The sequence below is a fragment of the Saccoglossus kowalevskii genome, chromosome 7 (genome assembly GCF_978046115.1).
Source record: "Saccoglossus kowalevskii chromosome 7, keSacKowa6.1, whole genome shotgun sequence".
Lineage (NCBI taxonomy): Eukaryota > Metazoa > Hemichordata > Enteropneusta > Harrimaniidae > Saccoglossus > Saccoglossus kowalevskii.
Window position 1 is genome coordinate 38,323,968 of NC_140647.1, and position 17,187 is coordinate 38,341,154.

General features: G+C 38.0%; 1 protein-coding gene across 2 annotated transcripts in view; it reads right to left on the reverse strand.

The window, feature by feature from the left end:
- LOC100372753 (ubiquitin carboxyl-terminal hydrolase MINDY-2-like) overlaps window positions 1–17,187 on the reverse strand; it is a 54,934-nt gene that overhangs the window by 36,178 nt on the left and 1,569 nt on the right. For both annotated transcript variants that reach the window (XM_085501546.1, XM_085501547.1), the window contains exon 2: window positions 8,896–9,173. In XM_085501546.1, coding sequence (XP_085357672.1) covers window positions 8,896–9,173 — 278 coding nt within the window. The remainder of the gene's footprint in view (window positions 1–8,895; window positions 9,174–17,187) is intronic.

Here is a 17,187-nt window from a genome sequence, read left to right on the forward strand (position 1 = left end):
GCCAGCATCACAATGTGTGTGGTAAGGTAGAGCCAGCATCACAATGTATGTGGTAAGGTAGAGCCAGCATCACAATGTATGTGGTAAGGTAGAGCCAGCATCACAATGTGTGTGGTAAGGTAGAGTCAGCATCACAATGTATGTGGTAAGGTAGAGTCAGCATCACAATGTGTGTGGTAAGGTAGAGTCAGCATCACAATGTGTGTGGTAAGGTAGAGTCAGCATCACAATGTGTGTGGTAAGGTAGAGTCAGCATCACAATGTGTGTGGTAAGGTAGAGCCAGCATCACAATGTGTGTGGTAAGGTAGAGCCAGCATCACAATGTGTGTGGTAAGGTAGAGTCAGCATCACAATGTGTGTGGTAAGGTAGAGCCAGTATCACAATGTATGTGGTAAGGTAGAGCCAGTATCACAATGTGTGTGGTAAGGCAGAGCCAGCATCACAATGTGTGTGGTAAGGTAGAGTCAGCATCACAATGTATGTGGTAGTCAACATCACAATGTATGTGGTAAGGTAGAGCCAGTATCACAATGTGTGTGGTAAGGTAGAGCCAGCATCACAATGTGTGTGGTAAGGTAGAGCCAGCATCACAATGTGTGTGGTAAGGTAGAGCCAGTATCACGTGTGTGGTAAGGTAGAGCCAGCATCACAATGTATGTGGCAGTAAGCATCACAATGTGTGTGGTAAGGTAGAGCCAGTATCACAATGTAAGTGGTAAGTCAGAGCCAGCATCACAGTGTATGTGGTAATTAGGTAGAGCCAGTATCTCAATGTGTGTGGTAAGGTAGAGCCAGTATCTCAATGTGTGTGGTAAGGTAGAGCCAGTATCTCAATGTGTGTGGTAAGGTAGAGCCAGTATCTCAATGTGTGTGGTAAGGTAGAGCCAGCATCACAATGTGTGTGGTAAGGTAGAGCCAGCGTCACAATGTGTGTGGTAAGGTAGAGCCAGCGTCACAATGTGTGTGGTAAGGTAGAGCCAGCGTCACAATGTGTGTGGTAAGGTAGAGCCAGCGTCACAATGTGTGTGGTAAGGTAGAGCCAGCGTCACAATGTGTGTGGTAAAGTAGAGCCAGCGTCACAATGCATGTTGTAAGGTAGAGCCAGTATCTCAATGTGTGTGGTAAGGTAGAGCCAGCATCACAATGTGTGTGGTAAGGTAGAGCCAGCATCACAATGTATGTGGTAAGGTAGAGCCAGCATCACAATGTATGTGGTAAGGTAGAGCCAGCATCACAATGTGTGTGGTAAGGTAGAGCCAGCATCACAATGTATGTGGTAAGGTAGAGTCAGCATCACAATGTGTGTGGTAAGGTAGAGTCAGCATCACAATGTGTGTGGTAAGGTAGAGTCAGCATCACAATGTGTGTGGTAAGGTAGAGTCAGCATCACAATGTGTGTGGTAAGGTAGAGCCAGCATCACAATGTGTGTGGTAAGGTAGAGCCAGCATCACAATGTGTGTGGTAAGGTAGAGCCAGCATCACAATGTGTGTGGTAAGGTAGAGTCAGCATCACAATGTGTGTGGTAAGGTAGAGCCAGTATCACAATGTATGTGGTAAGGTAGAGCCAGTATCACAATGTGTGTGGTAAGGCAGAGCCAGCATCACAATGTGTGTGGTAAGGTAGAGTCAGCATCACAATGTATGTGGTAGTCAACATCACAATGTATGTGGTAAGGTAGAGCCAGTATCACAATGTGTGTGGTAAGGTAGAGCCAGCATCACAATGTGTGTGGTAAGGTAGAGCCAGCATCACAATGTGTGTGGTAAGGTAGAGCCAGCATCACAATGTGTGTGGTAGTCAACATCACAATGTATGTGGTAAGGTAGAGCCAGTATCACAATGTGTGTGGGAAGGTAGAGTCAGCATCACAATGTATGTGGTAAGGTAGAGCCAGTATCACAATGTGTGTGGTAAGGTAGAGTCAGCAACCCAATGTGTGTGGTAAGGTAGAGTCAACATCACAATGTATGTGGTAAGGTAGAGACAGTATCACAATGTGTGTGGTAAGGTAGAGCCAGTATCACAATGTGTGTGGTAAGGTAGAGCCAGCATCACAATGTGTGTGGTAAGGTAGAGTCAACATCACAATGTATGTGGTAAGGTAGAGCCAGTATTGCAGAGTGTGTGGTAAGGTAGAGTCAGCATCACAATGTGTGTGGTAAGGTAGAGTCAGCATCACAATGTGTGTGGTAAGGTAGAGCCAGTATCACAACGTGTGTGGTAAGGTAGAGCCAGCATCACAATGTATGTGGCAGTAAGCATCACAATGTGTGTGGTAAGGTAGAGCCAGTATCACAATGTAAGTGGGTAAGTCAGAGCCAGCATCACAGTGTATGTGGTAATTAGGTAGAGCCAGTATCTCAATGTGTGTGGTAAGGTAGAGCCAGCATCACAATGTGTGTGGTAAGGTAGAGCCAACATCACAATGTGTGTGGTAAGGTAGAGCCAGCGTCACAATGCATGTGGTAAGGTAGAGCCAGCATCACAATGCGTGCGGTAAGGTAGAGCCAGTATCTCAATGTGTGTGGTAAGGTAGAGCCAGCATCACAATGTGTGTGGTAAGGTAGAGCCAGCATCACAATGTATGTGGTAAGGTAGAGCCAGCATCACAATGTGTGTGGTAAGGTAGAGTCAGCATCACAATGTATGTGGTAAGGTAAAGCCAGTATCTCAATGTATGTGGTAAGGTAGAGTCAGCATCACAATGTGTGTGGTAAGGTAGAGTCAGCATCACAATGTGTGTGGTAAGGTAGAGTCAGCATCACAATGTGTGTGGTAAGGTAGAGTCAGCATCACAATGTGTGTGGGTAAGGTAGAGCCAGCATCACAATGTGTGTGGTAAGGTAGAGTCAGCATCACAATGTGTGTGGTAAGGTAGAACCAGCATCACAGTGTGTGTTAAGGTAGAGCTAGCATCCCAAGGTTTGTGGTAAGGTAGAGCCAGTATCACAATGTGTGTGGTAAGGTAGAGCCAGCATCACAATGTGTGTGGTAAGGTAGAGCCAGCATCACAATGTGTGTGGTAAGGTAGAGCCAGCATCACAATGTGTGTGGTAGTCAACATCACAATGTATGTGGTAAGGTAGAGCCAGTATCACAATGTGTGTGGGAAGGTAGAGTCAGCATCACAATGTATGTGGTAAGGTAGAGCCAGTATCACAATGTGTGTGGTAAGGTAGAGTCAGCAACCCAATGTGTGTGGTAAGGTAGAGTCAACATCACAATGTATGTGGTAAGGTAGAGCCAGTATCACAATGTGTGTGGTAAGGTAGAGCCAGTATCACAATGTGTGTGGTAAGGTAGAGCCAGCATCACAATGTGTGTGGTAAGGTAGAGTCAACATCACAATGTATGTGGTAAGGTAGAGCCAGTATTGCAGAGTGTGTGGTAAGGTAGAGTCAGCATCACAATGTGTGTGGTAAGGTAGAGTCAGCATCACAATGTGTGTGGTAAGGTAGAGCCAGTATCACAACGTGTGTGGTAAGGTAGAGCCAGCATCACAATGTATGTGGCAGTAAGCATCACAATGTGTGTGGTAAGGTAGAGCCAGTATCACAATGTAAGTGGGTAAGTCAGAGCCAGCATCACAGTGTATGTGGTAATTAGGTAGAGCCAGTATCTCAATGTGTGTGGTAAGGTAGAGCCAGCATCACAATGTGTGTGGTAAGGTAGAGCCAACATCACAATGTGTGTGGTAAGGTAGAGCCAGCGTCACAATGCATGTGGTAAGGTAGAGCCAGCATCACAATGCGTGCGGTAAGGTAGAGCCAGTATCTCAATGTGTGTGGTAAGGTAGAGCCAGCATCACAATGTGTGTGGTAAGGTAGAGCCAGCATCACAATGTATGTGGTAAGGTAGAGCCAGCATCACAATGTGTGTGGTAAGGTAGAGTCAGCATCACAATGTATGTGGTAAGGTAAAGCCAGTATCTCAATGTATGTGGTAAGGTAGAGTCAGCATCACAATGTGTGTGGTAAGGTAGAGTCAGCATCACAATGTGTGTGGTAAGGTAGAGTCAGCATCACAATGTGTGTGGTAAGGTAGAGTCAGCATCACAATGTGTGTGGGTAAGGTAGAGCCAGCATCACAATGTGTGTGGTAAGGTAGAGTCAGCATCACAATGTGTGTGGTAAGGTAGAACCAGCATCACAGTGTGTGTTAAGGTAGAGCTAGCATCCCAAGGTTTGTGGTTAGGTAGAGCCAGCATCACAATGTGTGTGGTAAGGTAGAGCCAGCATCACAATGTGTGTGGTAAGGTAGAACCAGCATCACAGTGTGTGGTAAGGTAGAGCTAGCATCCCAAGGTTTGTGGTTAGGTAGAGCCAGCATCACAATGTGTGTGGTAAGAAAGAGCCAGCATCTCAATGTGCATGGTAAGGTAGAGCCAGTATCACAATGTGTGTGGTAAAGTGGAGTCAGCATCACAATGTGTGTGGTAAGGTAGAGCCAGCATCACAATGTGTATATGGTAAGGTAGAGTCAGCATCACAATGATATTGAATAAAAACATGATATACTTGCGGTTGTTAGAGCTCTGCTGTCATTAAAAAGTGCAGAGGGCAGTGGCAATTACTAGGTGGATAGGATAAGTGGAATCTATGACAGTTCCCCATATAAAAGCAGCAAACGTATAAACCTTGACCTTGACCTGAACTTGAGCATTTTTGGGAAACATTGGCCCATCCGGTTCATTTTCCAAGACAATGTGTACTAAGAAAGCCTAGCTCCCAACTGATACAGTTGTCTACTGGATTCCATGCATTATACATAGCCCATATATAACAAAAGGGAACGCGGACAAAATACAAACAAATCATAACTTCCACAAAAATGAAGATATCGTCACCAAATGAACAAACTTGAGAGAGGACCAGTTCATGTGTTCACATTATGAATTTCAAAGCAATGTGGCAGAAGTCGAAAATGCACAACATTTTTTTTTAAAATGCACTAAAAATAGACACTTGCACATAGTGCCATGAAAATAACAAGTCTGAGTGTAATTTACGCCAACAATATTCCCAAAAAATAGAGAGCATAACAATCCAGCCTACGGTTTTGAAGAAAAAGTCCTTTGGATGAAAAAAGTTGATGGACTACGTATGATGACAGGTGGAGCTAAAAATGTATTCATATATGTTTTCATTTTGGCTTAAGATGTAACTTAACTAATACTGAAAACTGGGACTAATGGATTGACCTCTGTGCGTGTCTCTTCACTTCTATCTTGGACATGCCTGGGCCAATCATATTCAAACATACATCTTAGGATACATAGCTCATCTATTTGCTTCATGATCTGATTTAAGATGGCCAGATGGTGGTCATTTTTATGCTTACAATTCATCAAAATCAAGCATTTCTGTCATTCTGAATCTTGGTTGTGTATGGATAGATTTTGTTCGAAAATATTGCTTTCAAAATGGCCAACTAGTGACCATTTTTCTTTAACAAATCTCTTCCATGCCTTGTGTTCAAACTATATAGATACATCATACCTTATGTTGTACATACTGTGGAATACTTTATTTTCACTGGAATTAATTTTCGCTGAAAAAGTTTTTTGGGCATTTTGTATGGAATTTATTTTCACTGATAAAATTGATAAGTATATTCGCTGGATTTTGTTTTCACAGAATCATCCCTTCAGCGAAAATAGCGAAAATAAATGCCAAGCGAAAATAAAGCATTCTACAGTATGTACATATATTTGTTTGAAAGGCCATTTTACATTTTAATGTAAAAAAAATCAAAATCAAGCATTTCTGCCATACTCAGATCTTGATTATACATGGACAGGCTATTGCCCATCAAACAATGAACATATATAAACAAGCCATGCATGGCACAGTCCCCGTTAGTTGGCGAATTTAAGATATCTAGTTTTGTATATAGTAATATAGCAGGAATATAAGCATGTCAGGAATATGATTATGATGATTGTTTAACATTAAAATGATTGACATTTGTATCTGATCATCAAACTATACTTGTCCATATTGGGAGATATTGCTCTGGAACAGCATTAATTAAAACAAAATCAGCCATTTTGAATACATGTATATATTTATAACATGATGTATAATGAATATATAAAATTTGAACATAATCAGTCAAAGCAAGTCAGAAATATGGCTCTAGAAGCCCATTCATTAAAACAAAATGGCCAGCAGTCAGCCATTTTGAATCTGATCTGAAAAATAAAATGACGTGCATCAGGAACCCGTAATGTCTAATGGATGTACCAGGTTTGAACGAAATCCATCCAGAAATGCTTGATACTTGATGAATTTTTCACACAAAAAAGGGCCACCATTCGACCATTTTGAATAGAATCCTCAAACCAATATGTATGTATATCTATGACATGATGTATAATGAATAGTTAAAATTTGAACATGTGGCACGAGAACCACATAAATTTGAACATATGGCACGAGAACCACATTCATTAAAACATAATGGCTGCCAGTCGGCCATTTGGAATCTTATCTGAAAAACAAAATGATTTGCATCAAGGTCCCATAATGTCTATACCAAGTTTGAACAAAATCTATCTGTAAACAGCCATTTTGAATCAGATCGTGAAACAAATTGATGTGCATATGTATAATATTATGTATGATGTATCTGTGAAGTTTGAATGTAATTGGTCGAGGCATGTCTAAGAACACACGGATGCACAGAGGTTAATCCATAAGTTTTCGGACTGCTTTTGTTTACTATTTAATGTGAAAATGACACAGTCCCTGTTGGTACTTTTTAAATATCTAGTGAATATCTAGTTTTGTCAATAGTGTATCTTGTCTTGGAACCTTCTTTGAAAAATCTGTCAAAGTAGGTCTCAGAAATGATTAGGAACACATGAAAAATAAAAAAATCAAATCTCTAGGTGAACAATGAAATTACAACCCTGACAACACCAGTAAGTGAGAGTGCGAAATGACAAACTCAAAGTGAAGGAGAAAATCAAACCTCTGCTATGAGTAATTTTGCTTTTGGTGACATCATACACAACCTATATTCGACTTCGACTTCCATGAAGTCCAACAGTAAAATAATTTTGAATGCACATGGTCATGCACATGTGTCAGGCATAGTTGGCGTCTGAGTGAATTTGTCAAGAAGGGTGCAATAGACATAACTGCTAGCTACACTGCTGTTTATAAACATGTGTACATGTATGCTTGGAACAAATTGTTTTGGTGTGTGTGTGATATGAACCATATCATTATCTGAGAGGGGGACAAGAACAAGCATATATAAACAAAATAAATGCATATCATGACATATTAATGTACACAATTGTATGGCAGAAATTATGTGGCATCCATGTACCAAGTTTCATTGAAATCTGAAGTCAAAAACGAAGACAAGTTATTGTCGAGTGACCAATAGCAGGTTATCTTTGTTTGTTTTCCAGCCAGTACAGAATTAAACACCCTCTGCACTTTCACCATTTTGCCAATAGAGTTGCAACACAGCAGGTCCAGTCTGTTATTCAATGCTGCTGTGTTCACCAATTCATACACAAAACGCCACGGAACTTGCATGAAACACACTCGTTCCCAGCGTTTTTTCATGTTTCACTCTGTAGAGAGTGTCTAGACAGGGGCATACCACGTATAGCATAGGGTTGGAAGATGCAACTATATTGTAACTGTAATAACTGTCAATTTTGTTCACAGGTAGATTCGCATGAAGTCGATTTGTCCCGCAAGTTTATTTGTTGAAAAGTCATTTCGTCCCACAAGTTGACTCGTCCGAAAGTTGATTGCCCAATTCAAGGTTAGTTTGCACCAAATGGCCTGATACCAACCGACCAGGAATCAATGTACAACAAGGTTCAAACAACAAACCCTATCTAATCATGGTCATGCTCTTATTGTGTATACACATACATCCATTTCGTAATGGATTATGTGTGGTATGTGGAACAAAAATAGTAATGACACATTTGGAAATTTTCTTTATGACTTCTAAACTATATTTCAACACAAAATGGATGACTGAGCTGTAAGCTATTATTTTATTTTTTTCTGCTAGATCTTTTTGTGAACTGCTTATAATTTGCAAATTTCATCTTAAAGTCAGGATCTCACTTTGATAACAGTCATGCAAGGCTTGCTACTTTTTAGGAATTCCATATATTTTTCTATGAGATGCTGATAATTCGTCTTGTTTCTGGAATTTTAGGATGTCAAACCATTTACCCTGAATCGTGTACATCATGTATTAGTCAAATAGGCAATTTTGAAATTTCAAACAAACTTTTTCTACCAAGAAACCGAGAAACTATCTGATCTTGTTTTCCAGAGTAGTGCACATTATCAGTGACAGAATGACTTATCTGGATTCAAAAATAATTGTTTTGGTTCACTTGGTGACTAAATCAATTTTACTATTATTAACATGTGACGTGTCGCTGTGTCTGGGCGAACAAATTGCATGTTTATAAACAATATCATCTGATAAAGAGAAATTTATTCTTATAATAAGCAGCAATGTTATATGTATATATACCGGTATTGTTATATATTAATACAGCTACAGTTTGTATCTAGCTGTAGTTCTTGAGATATTGGATAAACAAGATTTGATTCATCCATACATACAGACAACGGTATGATATTGACCTCTCAGCCAAACATTTCCATGAGCAAAGGAGGTGAAAGTTGAAAGAAAAAATATTGAGAGTAGTTTTATTACAATGTCACTGTGTTGTTGTATTTCTTAGCAGAATGAATTTGAGGTAGATTACTGGTAGTTTTGATATAATTTTTTGCAGATTTATTAAAAGGTACTCTGTATCAAATCTTGAACCCTGGGTGTCCTATGCTTTCTGAATTGACAGAAATGCCATGAAAGTGAAGCAACAATTTCACATTACCTTTGGAGTTTGGGCTAACATACAGTCTCCTAAGTATTCCATCAACTGACCAGAAGTGACGATTTCCACTAAATCGGGTAAAACTATTTGACCCTTTAAGATAAGAACATTAATTATTGCAAGAAGTGGGCAAGGTCCGTTTTCATTCTGTGTAACAATTGGCATTGTTCCATCTTTAAATTTAATCCATTTCACATGATAGACAGATTGTGAACTGTCCTGTGATACATTATTGTCAGAGTTTCCTTCTTTTACTTTAGCACCACATTCTTTGTCACCTGAGAATAAAGAAAAAAAAATAATTTCAGATATATAGTTTTGTTTATAGTAATATAGCTGGAATATAACCATGTCAGGAATATGATTATGATGATTGTTTAACATTTAAATGACTGACATTTGTATCTGATCGTCAAACGAGTATTGAGATTATATTGCTCTGGAACAGCATTAATTAAAACAAAATCAGCCATTTTGAATACATGTATAACGAATATATAACATTTGAACATAGTCAGTCAAAGCATGTCAGAGATATGGCTCTAGAAGCCCATTCATTAAAACAAAATGGCCACTAGTTAGCCATTCTGAATCCGATCTAAAAAATAAAATAACGTGCATCAGGAACCTGTAATGTCTAATGTATGTACACAGGGAGTTGGACAAACTTATGTATTTAATTATTAAATAATAAAATGTTATATAACTTTTTTTACCCCCCTTCCTAGACTGGCGCAGTCGGGGCCAGTTTTTGTAGTTTAAATAAAATTAAATAAATTGCGAAATGGAGGTGTTAGCGCAAAATCCCTTGCAACTGCGAAATCACCCCGACTGGTTTATTCTGCATGGCCCTCTATCGACACTGTAGGAACCCGTAAATTTTTCAACGGGTAATTATGTTAATGAGTGTTCTAATTGACAATCATATGAGCCAATCACAGCGTCTCTTCAACTGACCTCTGACCGAGAAGACGTCGGCTGATTGTAGCAGTCGATATTTTTTTAATTCTACGACTAGTACGAGTTACTTTTTTACACATTGTGATGAATTAGAAACGACGACTATGACAAACTCGAATTTCAACGTGCCGCCATGTTGGGTCTGCAGTGTGACCTTTTCCATGTTGACCTCATTATGCATTTAAACTACAAAAACAAATTAATCGCCCCAACTGCGCCAGTCTACCCCCTTCCTGGTATCGATTTCAAGTAATCACTGATCTTTGTTTATACCACTCTTTCATTCATCACAACTTTGTTACGCGATAATGTTATATGCATATTTTAACACGCGTAGTAGACACACCCTATTATAGTAAAATATCCCAAGGGTTGAAACGCGCCACGACTGTGGCATAAAATCACGCATTCGAACCTTTCAAAGTTCGTTTTCTTTACATATATGGCATCTGTAATGACATGGATGGCATTAGAAAGTGACACAATTGCATTTGCACTTGAATATTTGTCAAATTAAAACTCATTGCGATAGAGCAACATGGCAGGAGCACAACTGTAAAGCCGGAAACCGGATGTTGCAAACTTTTACCTCTATCGCAAAGAATGACTCATATTGTTGTGTCACATGATCAGAAGTAAACGATTTTCCCATGAATTGTGCTGCTGCTATTTTGATTATTTTCATTAGAAACACCTCGAAGAGCAACGGGAACGACATTTGAAGTAGAAACCATTTTACAGAAGAGTCACTGATTCATTGAAGTTGTGTCGCGTCAGAGATTACACTTTTAAATTTTGCGCGCAGCATTTCTTGTTTATTAATGCATCTCATGAATAAATTAAATGCCCACCGGCTTTACGGTTGTGCTCATGCCACAGTCCTGGCGCATTTCAACCCTTGAGATATTTTACTATAATAGGGTGTGTCTACATCGCGCGTTAAAATTTGCATATAACAGTAGCGCATAACAAAGTTGTGATAAAGGAAAGAGTGGTATAATCAATGGGGGTAAAAGACCAGGGGGGGGGGGTGGTAAAAGAAAAGTTATATAACATTTTATTATTTAATAATTTATTAAAATACATAAGTTTGTCCAACTCCCTGTGGTATGTACCAAGTTTGAACAAAATCCATCCATAAATGCTTAATATTTGATGATTTGTTAGCACAAAAATGCCCACCATTCGACCATTTTTAATAGGATCGTCAAACCAATATATCTGTATATCTATGACATGATGTATAATGAATATTTATAATTTGAACATAATCAGTCACAGCAAGTCAGAGATACGGCATAATAACCACAGTCGGCCATTTTGAATCTTATCTAAAAACAAAATGATGTGTATCAAGGTCCTATAATGTCCAACATATATACCAAGTTTGAACAAAATCCATCTGTAAACAGCCGAGAAATGCTTGATTTTGAAGATTTTTAGAACAAAAATGAACACCATTCGGCCATCTTGAATCAAATCGTGAAACAAATTGATGTGCATATGTATAATATCATGTATGATGTATGTGTGAAGTTTGATTGTGATTGATCCAGGCATTTCTAAGATACAGGTCCGGATGCACGCACGGACGCACAGAGGTCAAAACATAAGTCCCCGTTTTTGGACTACATTCGAACAGGGACTAACAAAACTCTAATGGGGGAGAGGGGCTATCATCTGCCAAGTTAACTGATTTGATGGGACAGCAAGATGATAATTATTTTATGTCTATGACTTTATAGTGCAAGACTCATAAAAATCAATTCATAAATGATGTTCATTTTATCTCATATATGCAAATCTTCATAAATCTTTGGAAAGCGTAGATTACCTCTAAAAATTAATTACAGAAACAGATTTTGTACCTCAGCGTCCAGCCTGTTTCTCCGTTTCGATGCCGAAAACATACAAGATGTTACATTTTCAAAGTCGCAGTGAATCAATGTACAATTACTGTAGCTGTTTGGGTACTTAGAATAAAACACCTTGAAATCAAAGTCTTTTCATTGTTAGAGTTAAAATATCAACCCACTCACACATTTATCTCATCAACAATAACTGATAAAAAGTTGCATTACAATTTTGATGTAAGCGCAGCAGAAATATCAACTTCTGACAAATTTGTCGGTACGACTCCCAGAAAGATTGTCAGTATATCTGCTGATGAGTACTGTCATATAGTAGTATGTTTATGCACTTGCATGTATCTGGTCAACCTCTAAAAGACAATCTGAAAGTATTGAGAAAATAATGCAAACTCTCTTGAATGGCATGATATCTCATCAACCAATGTAAAGTATTTCGAGTCAAAGAGTCAAACAAGGTGCACTAAAGTCCCCAGCTCGGCCACGAACGATCGTCAAACAAGTACTTGTCCATATTGAGAGATATTGCTCTGGAACAGCATTCAAAATCAGCCATTTTGAATACATGTATATATATAACATGATGTATAACAAATATATAAAATTTGAATATAATCAGTCAAAGCATTTAAGGAAACGAGAGGGGAAAAACTAGAAAAAAAAACATTTTTCTAAAAATCCCGGATTATGCAATCTTATATTGTGTACTTTCTTTATATTTGGTCCGAATTTACAGTGCGCGATGCATTTATTGAGTAATTTCAATTTATTCCCGGAAACTGAAGACAAAGGATTTAATTTGCATACTGATTTGTTGACCATCCGGCTTTATTATATCCTGTGTGATCTATAAGTAGTATCTGTTACGCGATCATCGCGATCGAAGCACAAACAAACATTACACAATAGTATTTCAAGCTTTTCTTGGTGTTTTAATAACCTAATATATCATGGGAAGGAGTTCTAAGATGAAAAAAAAATGGCCGCCGAAAAATGTCCGACGCCGTTAAGAGATATCTAAATGTAAGTGACCTGGGCTCACATTATAGTCAGCCCGCAGAGTGGAATAATAGTGGAGTTATCGCATCGTGTATTGTGTCATGTCATGTCCATGATGCACCCCGTTTCGACTTTGGCTTGCTTTTCCTTCTTAGTGCATGTTCTTGTTCACGTAAAATGCGACCTCTCAACAATGTATTAAAACACTTTGAATTTATACTTTGAATGATTATATTTGCGAATAATTATATACGCGAAACATTATTTTTTCTAAACATTTTCTGAGACCATTTTTATCAGTGCAGGGTTATTTTTTCAGACAAGATGGGCTTCGTAATATCTGCCATAACATCGCCCGGGCGATCTTTTGGTCCACATTTTTCTAAAAAAAAATAATCGAATCCTCCATAAGATCACCCGGGGCAGGGTATCGGCTGCATCCGGTAGTGCTGACTTAGAGCTAACTGATTATAACAAATCCGATAACGGTACACTCTCCATAGGCTGAGAGTAATGCAAACATATCTGTACTTGAAGGCATGTATATCCCGTAAGTAAATATATGCTGTCATGAATGCCTGTCCTATGTTTAGAGAACCGATTGTACTGTTGACGCTGTTCAACATAACAAAGGGACTTGAATAAATTAATTGCGTGGTACGCCATCTTGCTTAAGTTAGCACCCACTTTCGACGAAACTGCTAAGTTTTGTCACGTTTTAGGAAACAACCAACCAATTTTTCACGATCTAACATTCCACGCATATCAGATACTTGTATATTTACAAATTATGATCGAAATGGTAGACATTTTGTCATTAATTAGCTGTTTATCTGTGGCCAAATTCGAAAAAACGTTTTATTGAGTTTTTACGGAAACTAATTTTTGACTATCATAACTATTGAAGATGTCATCTTTCAACACTTTTCTCTATGCTAACGATGTACAAATTACACAATCTATTCGCCACAAAATGGGCTAAAATATGATGTCTTATAGACGTTTATGTGAGCCGTCGACGTTGAGTTACGGCCTTGGGAACAGAAAGACGTTCATAAAATTTAGTCCATAAAGTTCAACAGGCTCTATCTCCAGAACTATGGGGCACATAAAAATTTCGAGACGCATTCACAAAGATCATTATCTTATAAAGCAACAGTGAAAAGATCAGGAACATAGAAAAAAGGAACACCGAGAAACGGCCAATCCCGCAAAAAAACTCTCCGTTTAGGAGGTTAATGGGAACGATCGTAACTTAATCTCCTGAGCAAATATCAAGACGAAACATATATGATCGTATTCTGCTATATCTCAGCTTTCTGAAAGCATATACATTGCCATAACTGCATGCTTAGTAACTGGTGAGGAAAGTCCTAAACTCCATTAAACTATAAATTATGTTTCCCCTCTCGCTACCTTAAGAAATATGGCTCTAGAAGTCCAATCATTAAAACAAAATGACCACCAGTCAGCCATTTTGAATCCAATCTGAAAAATAAAATGATGTGCATCAGGAACCCGTAATATCTAATATATGTACCAAGTTTGAACAAAATCCATCCAGAAATGCTTGATATTTGATGATTTTTTAGCACAAAAATGGCCACTATTTGGCCATTTTGAAGAGGATCGTCAAACCAATATATCTGTCTATCTATGACATGATGTATAATGAATATATAAATTTGAACATAATCAGTGAAAGCAAGTCAGAGATAGGACACGAGAGCCACATTCATAGAAACAAAATGGCCGCCAGTCAGCCATTTTGAATCTTATCTGAAAAACAAAATTATTTGCATAATATCTAATGTATATACCAAGTTTGAACAAAATCCATTTGTAAACAGCCGAGAAATGCTTGATTTTGATGATTTTTAGCACAAAAATGGCCGCCATTCGGCCATCTTGAATCAGATCGTGCATATGTATAATATCATGTATGATGTATGTGTAAAGTTTGATTGTGATTGGGTCAGGCATTTCTAAGATACAGGTTCGGACGCACGCACGAACACATGGAGGTCAAAACATAAGTCCTCGTTTTTGGACTAAAACAGGGACTAAAAATAGAGAATTGAAGATATTGTGATGAAATGTTAAAAATCTGACAAAGGTCCACCCAAGGTATCTACATAACAAGTAACGAAGCAATTGAGCTGATAGTTTACAAGAAGAAGTTGAAAATAGAATTTTTTACCAAAAATTATAAAAATATTCGGCAAAAATGGAGAATTGGAGATATCTAAAAATATTAATGTTACATTATGAAGAGCATGCTTTGACAGCGATGGAAGCTAACTCTTAACACAGAAAAACCTAAAATAATGATTTTCAACAAAACTAATAGCCTGTTAAGGGACAACATATTTTTCTATGAGGGTAAAGAAATAAATATAGCCAGGCACTTTAATTATATGGGAATTACTCTAAGCATCAATGGCAAGTACAAGGAAGCAATGAAATCTTTAAAAAGACAAGCCATGCATGGCACATGTAGAAGATGTTCATCCGCAGTTTTTATGACTCATCCTAGCTGTGACATCCTAGTTGTTTTTTTGATGTTTTTTCAATAAAATAAAAGCCTAGTTACTGCAAAATAAACAAGTCATCTGAAGATGACACAGCCCCCACAAGTCAAATGTGATTATAGTTGGCTATGAATTATAAAGTTTGAATGTATATGTATAAAATCGGGTAGGAAGATAAAGTTGAAAATTAAAAGTATGTTACTCAAAGTTAACAGCTAGCGCACAACGTATACAATATGCTAATAACCATTAATCAGGTTATAATGTAGACATATCTCATGAATAATATTTCAAAGTGAAATTATTAATAGATAGCATTTAGTATGAAACGCCAGAATCATGTATATTCGGTCTTGACCCCTACGTTTTCTGTCATACTAAAGTGGTCACCAAATTTAACAACTTTGTTTTTCTTTTACAATACAATACAATATAAATGAGCTAGGGCAAGCCGCAATAGGTCTTGATTGTATACAGCACCACTAGTGGTTGTTCCCGGCTCCATGCATCCAGGCTTGATAAGCTCTAGATACATGCTAAATATTAATTAGACTACTAACAAATACTAATATTCTAACCCTGCATAAAACTATTTTAGCATTGTATTGTTTTAGACCAACAATACACATCAGTGTTGTATTAGTTATTATTATAACAGGATATATCGCAATACAAGATCTCAAGCAGAATTAATATATCTTGATTGGGATATTTTTTCTTTGAACGTCACTAAAGGATAAACCCTCGATCAGGATAAATATTCCGAACATGATAGAAAAAAATTCTTTCGATCAGGAAAAATATTTCTTAAAATCAGGAAGTAAAAAATTGGCCTGAACAACCTAAATTTGACCCCTGGCTTTTTTGTAGGTGGAAAGTATACATCAGGGTCTCCCCAATGCATTATAGAGTAGAGGTTCCCAACTGTTAAATTTTGGACAAACAATAGAACCAATTTAGCATAATAAAGAATACAATATAGGTCATTAACATATTATATTGTTATGCGAATTGGTTGATACTGCATCAGGGATTTTTTTAAACAAGGGAACAGGGGCGCAGCGCCCTCATGCGATGGCCATGCACCCCTTACTCTGGGGAGCAGATCTTCTGGCAACCATAAAATTCTGATTGACCAGGGATCACATGTGGCCACAGTCTTCAACTGTGACCTGTCTGATAGTAATTTTGGCCCCAAGGAAGCCATAGAATGCTCCATTTTAACTTAGAATTATCAAAAACAAGCCATTGAAAATGACACAGTCCCCATTAAGTTCTCTTTGTGCTCGTCATATTAAAGCGGAGGGGTTGTTGCGAGCATGTCCTTGAAACTTGAGTTCCAAGTGGCGTATACAACAGATTGTTTATTTACATCAAAACACGTGTTTCGTGTCATAGTAATATGGCCAAAATAAAAACAGTCGTTATTCAGCCATCTTTGATCTGATTATGAAACACACTGATATGTATGATGTGTGCCAAATACGAATGAAAATGGTACATAAATTGTGAAAATATAGTAGTAAGGCCAAAAAGTCAGATGGCTGTCAATCGGCCATCCTTGACCAGATTTTGAAAGGAATTGTCATGGACATGCATCCTAACATGTATAAAGTACATGTATGTGCCAAATTTGAATGAAAACTGACAGAGCACGTCCAAGATACTGCATAAAAAAACAAAAACAAGATGCCTGCCAGTCGACCATCTTTGATCCAATTGCAAAATAAATCGTCTTGGACATGTATCCTAACATGTATAATCTATGTACCATGTTTGAATGACAACTGACAAAGCATGTCCAAAATACAACATTTTCAGAAAACAAGTTGGCTGCCAGTCGGCCATTTTGAATTGAATCGCTAAACCACTGCATGTGCATATGTCCCACATAAGGTACTAGGCACATGCAAAGAATGAACGGAATCGGTTCA